The sequence below is a fragment of the Merops nubicus genome, unplaced genomic scaffold (assembly GCF_000691845.1).
Source record: "Merops nubicus isolate BGI_N331 unplaced genomic scaffold, ASM69184v1 scaffold9329, whole genome shotgun sequence".
Classification (NCBI taxonomy): Eukaryota; Metazoa; Chordata; class Aves; order Coraciiformes; family Meropidae; genus Merops; species Merops nubicus.
The window spans coordinates 21,822-32,142 of record NW_008630135.1 but is presented as its reverse complement, the minus strand read 5'-3'; the positions used below and the strand labels follow the sequence as shown (position 1 = coordinate 32,142).

General features: G+C 35.4%; 1 protein-coding gene across 1 annotated transcript in view; it reads left to right on the top strand.

Annotated features, from left to right (window-relative positions):
* DIS3 (DIS3 exosome endoribonuclease and 3'-5' exoribonuclease) overlaps nt 1–10,321 on the top strand; it is a gene marked incomplete at its 5' end in the record, with an annotated part of 18,205 nt that overhangs the window by 5,461 nt on the left and 2,423 nt on the right. The window contains 12 exons of the mRNA XM_008947169.1: nt 230–376; nt 1,441–1,557; nt 2,400–2,501; nt 3,167–3,231; nt 3,324–3,408; nt 3,804–3,931; nt 4,435–4,521; nt 5,493–5,649; nt 7,157–7,371; nt 8,417–8,585; nt 8,773–8,931; nt 9,336–9,458. Coding sequence (XP_008945417.1) covers nt 230–376; nt 1,441–1,557; nt 2,400–2,501; nt 3,167–3,231; nt 3,324–3,408; nt 3,804–3,931; nt 4,435–4,521; nt 5,493–5,649; nt 7,157–7,371; nt 8,417–8,585; nt 8,773–8,931; nt 9,336–9,458 — 1,554 coding nt within the window. The remainder of the gene's footprint in view (nt 1–229; nt 377–1,440; nt 1,558–2,399; nt 2,502–3,166; nt 3,232–3,323; nt 3,409–3,803; nt 3,932–4,434; nt 4,522–5,492; nt 5,650–7,156; nt 7,372–8,416; nt 8,586–8,772; nt 8,932–9,335; nt 9,459–10,321) is intronic.

The following is a 10,321-nucleotide window of genomic DNA, read 5'->3' as shown; positions in this document are numbered from 1 at the left end:
GGGAAAGAGGCAGAAGTACATAGACTTACTGAATCAATTAAACGTTGGAAATGAAATTTCTTTCTTAAAAATGAGAAAGCTGACTGAAGAAGGAGAGATTACTCCTTCTGTGTAATTTATTACTACTAATAATATAGGAGATAATGGTCTCAAATACTTATTGTTGAGCAAACATAGGTTGATGTGTATGTATAGGTATATATTTCTATGTATGCATATTGTTTGTCAGGGTCATTTTGTAAAGACCTTGGGAAATGCTGGAGATAAGGAGACCGAGACAGAAGTTCTTCTACTTGAACATGATGTCCCTCATCAGCCTTTTTCCCAGAATGTCCTGAATTTCCTACCAAAAATGCCATGGAGCATTACAGAACAGGTAATTTTAAAATTATGGTAATAATTACTGTGCCTTTCCTTCCAATAAATCTGTGACATTTTTCTGACATGCCAGTGCACCAAAAAAAGAAGAGAAATGTTGTCCAAAAACATTTTTATTTACGCCGGTCTTCCATCTGGATTTCCTGTGGAAAAAAGGCCTCTGCAGGTTTTTGGGTTATGGCTAAAACTGTTTTCATTAGGGACAGACAATTGAAGGTAAAAACCATTACTGGTTTCATTTAAAAATAAAAATGAAAAAAGTTTATTTTCAGGGAAAAGAGATTACGAGTAATTGTAAGGTCATCCCTAACAATTTTTTCATCTTGCTAAGTAGCTGTGTAACTGAATGTGGTATCCTGTGTCATCTCTAAAATAATCTAGGAATAGGAGACTTTACTGGATTATAGCAGGCTATATTAAAATAATAATAGAAAGATAAATTGGCTTTTGCAGAGTTGCTCATTTTAAATGCTGTTAGTGAATTTCAGGCATAAATATGGGAAATACTTGCTTTAGAATGTATGGGAAAATATCATCAGAGAACAATTTGAGCATGATATGTTTCTGTGTGTTTTGTGTATTTTAATTTCTTTGAGGTGGGCTACTTTTATTATCATTTATAACCTACTTCTATTTCTTTTGAACATAGAAATTGAAGGAGGGGTCTTTGTATAAATTATCTGTCAGTTCTCTGGTCTAAGATACCTGTCTGAGATCTTTTTGTAGCCATCACTCAAAGGTGGTAGTTCCTTTCAACTGTCTAGACATCTAAGCCTTAGAAAACTGAAGTTAGTTGAGAGCAGTCATATCCTAAACAATTTATCCAGACAGACATCAGTCAAAATTTTCTTTAAAAAAATCTGGATTCCTGGTCCTGCTAATTCTGAAATCATGGAAAGATTATGGGGTTTACTCAATTTGTCTTCCTGTTTACTGTGAACCAGAAAGAAAAATCAGTACTTTGTTATCTTGTGTCTCAGTTTTTCCGACACTGTAGTTTCTGCATATCTGGTTTGATCTCACAAATAAATATCACTGAAGATCATGTCTTTTTTATTTCAGGATATGAAATACAGGGAGGACTTAAGGCATCTGTATGTTTGCAGTGTTGATCCTCCTGGCTGCACAGATATAGATGATGCATTACATTGTAGAGAACTAGAGAATGGAAATATAGAGGTATTGTTTCTTTTTTTCTTAATCAAGCCAGTTATTTCCTTATTTACTTCTTCCTTGTTTTACAAACAGTGCAGCAGTGGTAATAGTAAAGGGCATGGGCAAAGCTCCAGATCCGTAGTAAAAGAAATTCATGGTATTGGCTCAACTGCCAGGTGGTAATAAAGAAAGGGAGTTGATCTGCATTCCATCAGTGTCAGGAGTGGGAATTGAGTGTCTTATGAATTCACCCTGCTTTCTGCTCATTTGGCATGGCCAATTAATAAAGAATTTATTTACCACTTAGCTAAATATAAACATGGATGTCTACAGCTAGTATAAGGAGCTATCGGTAGAAAAAGTGAAATTGCTTCTGTAATGCCTAAGGAATGGCTACTTTATTTTAAAAAAGCATTAAAAATTTGGAGGCTTAACATGAGGTCTTTAGCCTCTTATGTCTTATTCAGTCAAGTTTTCTTTGTTAGAAGTTAATTAGTGATTGTAATAGCAGACTGTGCCAAAATGGAAGGTCTAGCAACCAGGAAAACAAAAGCAAATTTGTAGTGAGCTTTGAAGAAGGTTGAAGAGGTTGCTTCAGTCCCCCAGGCAAGAAGAGTCGCATTGGTAATAAACAGAACTTTCTATTACATTTCCATACTCTTTATTTTGCATAATTGCTTCAACTGTTTGGGGTTTTTTTTTAGTGTCAGTTTGATAGGTGTTAACTATTTCTGTTACTAAATACAGGAGCTGTTGAAGGGAACTGGGAATGGGTAAACTGGGTTGAAAAAAACTTGAGAAAGTTTCTTTTGTGTTGAGCATTATTTATCTTTTGGAAAATACAAAATGTGATGCTTGCTTTTTAGGTTGGTGTTCATATTGCAGACGTCAGCCATTTCATTCGCCCGGGAAATGCTTTGGATGAAGAGTCTGCAAAAAGAGGAACAACAGTGTACCTGTGTGAAAAAGTAACTGGTTTCTATATAAAAAGCTTTTTTTACAATAAAGCAGTTGGATTTTTCATTGTTTTCCTCTTTTAATTCTTGGAAGTAGAGACATTATCTCCAAACTAAGGAGAGAAAAAAAGTAGACTACTTTGGATGGCTGTCCTTAGTTTGCAACAGACTATCAAAAGGAAGGTGCTTTCTGTCATTGAGCCTGCACAGCTAGAGGAAGAAAACAATGTAAAAAAAAAAAAAATCCTTATCTGTAGAATATCCCTTTCAACTCCCATTTGAAGCATTAATATGTAGTTCTGACACTGGACTACTGTTTTAATATTAATCTGAAGTTGCCAATGTGGCCTGGTTTTGCCTTTTCCATTGTTATTTTCTCTTGTGATAGCTAATCTCTGTTGTTCCCTATGATTTGCATTCATTACAACTGTAGACTTAGTCCTGTTTATTTTAACTTCTTTCTCACCAACCACAATTTCTTTTCAGAAATAACTGGTTCTAAAACAAATTATAATTAAAATGGATCTTGGAATTAATTGCCTCTAAAGTAGCTTGTCTTTCTTTCAGAAACCTAAGCTTTCTTAGAAAAAGAAATATTACCATGCTTTTAATATACTAAAATATCAGGAAATTAAAAGGCATATGACTAGTCATGATTGTTATTCTTTATTTTACAGAGGATTGATATGGTTCCGGAGTTACTTAGTTCCAATTTATGCTCCCTGAGATCTAATGTGGACAGGTATAAGTATATGGTCCATACTTTGATCCTGACAAGAAACTCCAGATGTCTGTATGTGGATTTTAATAGAATGTCCCTCCTTGTCCTCACAGGCTTGCATTTTCATGTATATGGGAGATGAACCATAAGGCTGAAATTCTGAAAACTAGATTTACAAAGAGTATTATTAATTCCAAGGTTAGTTACATAAATACTATTATACTTTTGAAAAAAAGCTGGAGACCTTTTTTATAAGAACAGTGATCAAAAGACTTGATAACAGTTCTACTTTTACTGAAATTTTAATGAGTTATATTTTATTAGAATTAGAAAATTATGCTTAAATCCTAAAAATAAAGAAAATATTTGATTCTGCCCTGTTGCTTTAAACCTTTAAAAATGCCTGTATTTTAATGTGTTGTACAGATCTGTCCTGTTTAGTCCATTATTCTTTGAGAATGACATGCATTTAGGTGTTTAGTATAAACCTTGTACTATTGTGAACAGCAGTTTCTTCAAAACAAAATGTTTTATTTTCAGCATTTAACTGTGTATCGTGACTTCTTTTTTTTTCTTTTCTTAACCTCTTCAAGGCTTCTCTTACCTATGCTGAAGCACAAATGAGAATTGATTCCACAGCTATGAATGATGATATTACTACCAGCCTACGTGGACTCAACAAATTAGCAAAAATTCTGAAGAAGAAAAGAATTGATAATGGGTAAACTGTGCAGGGTCCCTGTCACCTTTGTCCCCTGTTTGGTTTTTACTGGCTATTTTTTTTCTGTCAAACTGTATAATGCAGTCTTCTGTGTCCATTTTTTCTGGTGAAAATCTTTTGAAAGACAAATATTTTGCCATTTAAATTTACATTAAAATGCCTGTCTTCTTTTCCCCCAAAATATGTATTTGTGATGTTAACTTTTCCTTCACAAGATCAATCAGTGTGTATCTTTTATACTCATTGTTAAAATACAACCAGAAGAGTAGCATTTGAAATCTAGGAGCTGCTATTGATGTTTGTCAGCACTGTAACTTCTGCTAACTTGAACTTGAATTCCGCAATTGTAATTTTAATTTCTGCTTTTTTTTTTTTTTTTTTTGAATGTATGTTAATGTTAAATTACGGTTTCATGATAAACCCAAGATGTTGTGTACAGGCTTGCAACTCATCTGCTGCATCTGCTCTAGTTTAATTCCTTAATGCCACTTATTGTCTTCCAGAGCCTTGACTCTTTCCTCACCAGAAGTTCGTTTCCACATGGACAGTGAAACTCATGATCCTATTGATCTGCAGACTAAGGAGCTCAAGTATGCATTTTGCTTTCCTCAATCAGTTAATTTGGGGAAGGGATGGAATTAAAAATGTATTTAAATAACACCATCGAGTTAATAGTGTATGAAGTTCCAATAATAGTGCAAGACAGTCATAAAATTATAGAGTGATTTGGGCTGGAAGGGATATTTAAAGATTAGCTAGTGCTTCAACTAGATCAGGTTGCTCAGAGCCCCATCCAGCCTGTCCTTGAATGCTTCCAGTGATGGGGTATCCACAACTTCTCTGGGCAAGATGATCTGAGAAAAGAGGATTTGTTGGTATTTTACTGCACTACTTATGAAGCAAGTTTTAAACTGTTCATATATGAACTTAAGCCTTTACTTCTGATTTAGCAGAGCACTAGGGTCTGAACTCTCTACATCCCGTGGCTTCCCTGTGATGCTCTTCTGCTGGTATTAGCAAAGGAGAGAAAGTAGAACACAGATTTAGGGATTAGTGTAACCTTAAGAACAACAGAACAGCTACTGCATGTGTGCAGGGAGATACAGGCAGTCTGACTGAGGAGTTCTAGCAATCGAGCTGAAGATAGATACTTCCTCTTTAGTTTCTGTGCTAAATTCTACACTTAGTTATATGTTCTGTTACTATTTTATGGTGTGCAGATTGGTGCTTTCAAACTTAATATACACAATATTTGAACAGTACTCTTAGGAAGAAATCAAGACACTTATCTGTTGCCCTTCTGGGGCATTTTAAAGAGCATCTTTCTTTAATTTGTTATTTGAGAACATTTTCTTTTTTTCTTTTCTGACTCAGTGTTTGAAACTTCATAAATCTTATGGCTTTAGTTTTAAAAATATTTGCCTAATTGTATAAATGTTCCAAACCACTAGCTAACATTATATAATATTGTTAGGATGGTGGAATGTTTCTTCATTAGTCTCTCAAAGTAAATATATAACTCAGTGCTTTTCTGACAATGTAAAATATTTTATGTTGACAGAGAAACAAATTCCATGGTTGAGGAGTTCATGTTGCTTGCTAATGTCTCAGTGGCACAGAAAATTTACGATGAGTTCCCAGAGTTTGCCTTGCTGCGGAAACACCCTGCTCCTCCCCCGTCAAATTATGACATCCTTGTGAAGGCTGCAAAGTCCAAGGCAAGTTTTTATCATGATAATTAAGTGAATTAAGTATAAAAAGCTATGTGTTCTCTCTGGTTGGCCACTTACCCAAGAGTAAGGGATGGAAAGCAGTGTTTGGAAAGCTATACTTATTTCTGGTACTTGTAGCAAGATAATTGAAAGGAAGAATATTGTGATTTCTAAACCCTTTCTTAGGTAAAGAAAGGAAATCTGTCTTCACGTCTTTTGCATTGTAACTCTTGTGTGCTGTGGATGTGTCTCTTCTCCAGGCCACATGTGATTTTTGAGCCAGTTTGTGGCTTTGGATCATATACTTTATTGATATACTTAAAAATCGATCAGTCGCATCAAATAACACGTCTCTTTTAAAGTCAAAGTAAGAAAATGTGTTCGTATGTGTATAGTTTTCATACTCTCCTTAGAACAGCTGGAGGTTAATTTAGCCTGAAACAGGTCTGAGTTAATTAACACATCTGAACAAAAAAAAACATAATTTTACAATCTCAGTATCTTTTATTTGAGCTAAGCTTCTAACTTTCTAGACATTGTGATGTGGATTCCTGTTTCCTTTCCCTTCATCTCTTCCCACCACCTCCTTCAAGCCTCCCCTCCCTTTATTTTTTTTGCTGGGGGCAAGAGAGAAACTCACAAATTATATCAGTGTAAGATGAACAGATGAGCCCGACCCAGCCCATTTCATTTGCCACTGTTATAAAACCAGAATAATGATAATTTCATTTATATTTTGCAAAGCATTTTTAAAATACCATTTTGTTTGGAAAGCAAAATTCCTGTGCATAGACAAATGTTCTTTTAATAAACCAAAGTGGCTTTTCACTACCCTGACACAACTGTCACAGTTAGGTGTTAATATGCTATACCTTTGTGACACTTTTAAAATAAATATGCAATTATTTTATTGTAATACAGGTTTAATTTCATCTCTAGATCATACTTTGTTGTCAGTGGTGTACATGAAGGAAAAAACATTCAGCTGATCTGATGAAACTTACTTTGTGTGACTGGAAATTAAAAATGCATTATATATTTTCATGCTACCTGAATTTTTAGCAGGGAACACTGGCAATCAGGGAACAAATTGTCATACAGTGCTAGTTTTACAAATTAGTTTTCCAAGTGTAAGCCTTAATAATTTTGTGGAGGATGTACAAGGTTAATTACTGTTTACATCATGCTTGAATGAGAATCTGTGTGGCATATGTACTTTTTTTTTTTTTTTTAATATCCATTCTGATTTATTCTGTAATGGGATTGAAAAAATCAAACCAAAGGAAATAAACCTGGGAACATGAGCATAAAATGTTTCTTAGTTCTGAATGGATGTCTTTTCTGAATTCCTAGGCTACTGACTTAGGTTTTGAAGTTTTACATGGAGCACTAGCAATAATAAGGGAGTGCATGGGTGGATTTTTCCATGTTTTTTATAAACATGGCTGTTTATAGTCTGTTAATGTTTGCTAGTAATATCTGACCATCTTCATTTTTTCTTTCATCCTTCCAGAATTTGGAAATCAAGACAGATTCAGCAAAGGCTTTAGCTGAATCCTTAGACCAAGCTGAATCTCCAGCATTCCCCTATCTGAATACTCTGTTGCGAATTTTGACCACTCGCTGCATGATGCAGGCTGTTTATTTCTGCTCTGGAATGGATAGTGATTTTCATCACTATGGTTTAGCCTCACCTATTTATACCCACTTCACCTCACCTATTAGAAGGTACTTCTGCTTTGCAAAAGTTTTAGGGAACAAAAAGAAGTGATATATTTGTGAAGAAATTCTATTTGAAATTCTTGTATTGCCCATTTAAAATAAAATACTGTTTCTTGTTCAGCTTTAGATTTAAATTTAGATTTGAAACAGCAGTGGCTTTACATGGTGATCCATCTTCATGTAAGCTCCCAGGTTTGCTGCCTGTGACTCCAAGGTCTAATAAAATGTTTTTAAAAGTCTCATAAAAATACGAGAAATACATCCCTAATGTCTGTCTCTGGCACAGAAATGCACTTTGGGATCAGTTAGTGTTATATAAATCAACCAGGCAAAGTTTGGCTGGTTGTTTTACAGGTGGAAACTGTTTACATTTTGAGGTGATTGTATTTTACCTATGAAAACATTGCCAATTTGAAACTCACTGCTGTTGCATCATTGCATTTTTTTTTCTTTTAAGCAATTGTTGTCTTATTTTGCTCCTTAGAAATGTTTCAAGTGAAATCTCTTAGAGGTGGATGGAATTTTCTGTGCATTTGTGTGGATTTCCTAATAGTAAATTTTAATTGCTAACAATGTGCTAAGACGTTCCTGGCCAAAGTTCTCACAGAAGTTATGTACCAAGGAGTTCAAGTGTGATTTTGCTTTGCAGATCAATGGCTTTGAAATACCATTCTACACTAAATTTGTCTAGCTCATTGGAAAGGGAAGAGGGAGAGGCTTAAACTGCCATGGTGAAACGTCATTCTTTAGTTAAAAAGTAGAACTTTATTTCTTCTTTGTAAACATTCAACAATATAGTCTCTATTGGTAGAATATAGTAAAGAATTTGTCTTAGAAAACAGTACAGTTCATTCTGGCTCTGCACAGTGTATCTTAGGTCACTAAAGATTCAAGTCAATACAGGGAGTTTAAGCAGACTGTCGTTATGACAAAAACTTTGGTCTGTAAGATTCATAAAACCAAAATTATATTAGGAACTTTGGTTGTTTTTTTTCTTTCCCTTTGAAGTATGTTTTGATACGTTATTGATCTGTTAATCCCATCGTTGCAGGTATGCTGACATTATAGTCCATCGACTCCTAGCAGCAGCCATAGGAGCAGACGACACTTACCCAGAACTCACAGACAAACATAAACTGGCAGATATGTGCAAAAATCTCAATTACCGACACAAAATGGCTCAGTACGCGCAGCGGGCGTCTGTCGCCTTCCACACGCAGGTGAGCGGCTCAGGTGCCAGGAGCAGCTGCGGACAGTTCACCTTGCTTTTAAAGGCAGGGAGGGAACATTGGATTGTGCTTTGCTAGAGCAAAATCTGTAGGAATGATTGAAGGCTGCTGCTTTGAGGAAAAGCTTTTTGTGGTAGGTACTTTTTTTCTTTATTCATGTGTTTTACTTTTTTTACAGCTGTTCTTCAGAAACAAAGGAGTAGTGAATGAAGATGCGTATATATTATTTGTAAGAAAAAATGCAGTTGTGGTTCTGATTCCCAAGTATGGATTAGAAGGAACAGTCTTCTTTGAAGAGAGAGATCAACCAACGCCAAGACTGGATTACAACCATGAGGTACGTTTTATAAGGTTTGTTCTTAAATACCTTTGGTTTTTTATTTGGTATGTGAGCAGAATGACTGAGTCTATTCTAGTTGGATTTAGAAGGGTAAGAGGCTTTTCTAAATGCAAGTTTATTAATCTGTAGTTGTAGTGCCACTATGGTCTTTGTAAATCTAAATAAATGAGTTCTGACAGGAATTGGTTTCTGTACTACATAGTACTGATCTCTTAATTATCAGAGTAAATACCACAAAAATGTATATACCACATATTATGACACTCTGAACATGCAGGACAGTAATTTGTGTTCTTTTTTATTGACACATCACATTAATACTTTACACAAATGAATATTTTTGTAGGAAAAACATAAGATATTGTAAGCAGTGATTATTTATACAAAATTTGAACTTTCAGGTACCGTCACTTACTGTGGAAGACACAACTTTACATGTATTTGATAAAGTTAAAGTGAACATTATGTTAGATGATTCCAACATCCAACATCAGAAAATTCGGATGTTGTTGGTAGAACCAAAGGTAAGGCACAAGATTTGTCATTCATAGAATCATATTATCCTCTAGTAATCTTTAAAAATCAGCATATGGTAAAAATAAATTTTAACCCAGAATTAAAAAAAAAACAGTTTAGCAGCAGACTGTAGCAACTACTTCATATCTACTTTTAGTAAACCACAGGTCTGTTTTCACTGGCTGTTGAATAAAGGGCTCTAAATTAAATTTCCCTTCTGGGCCCATCAGGGACATTTCTAGTGATGGGAAAGATGATGATGATTTGCTGAAGTAATATCTTTAGAATTTCATGGTTCTGTAATTGAATCTCTCTTCTGAAAATCTGCCAAAACTCAGTAGGATCTGTTTGCTCCAGCAAATGACAGCGTAACTGACGGGTGGCTCAGAAGGAAACTCCCTGTAACTGCTGGCTGTAAATGGCAGTCCTGTCTAACAACTTCCAGAGCACAAAAACGATACCTTGACAATGTCATTATAAGAACTGTCTTTGGTCTTAGGACTTCCAGTTCTGGCTTCTTAGTGCATCTGGGACACTGGGGTCTTCACCTGGTCTCACACCTCAGGCCTGCTGAGTATTTTACCTGGCATGGCAAGACTCTGTCCTTTCATTAAGTTTTGTAAACAGCTGTTTGCAGTAATGGAGTGTCCGTAATCACCTTACAGGCACACAGTACTACTTTTTTTTTTCTGAGAAATCATTTGGTTCCAAACACGTAAATAATCTGATCTTTGAGCTGTTGTATTAGCTTGAGTTGAAGGCAGTCCTCGTGATATCAAGAAGTGGGAGCAGATCACAAATCTTGCAGTATAACTACACCTGGAGTCCCCGCTGCTGCTCCCCGCGCAGCTCTCGTCAGCGCTGCTCCTGT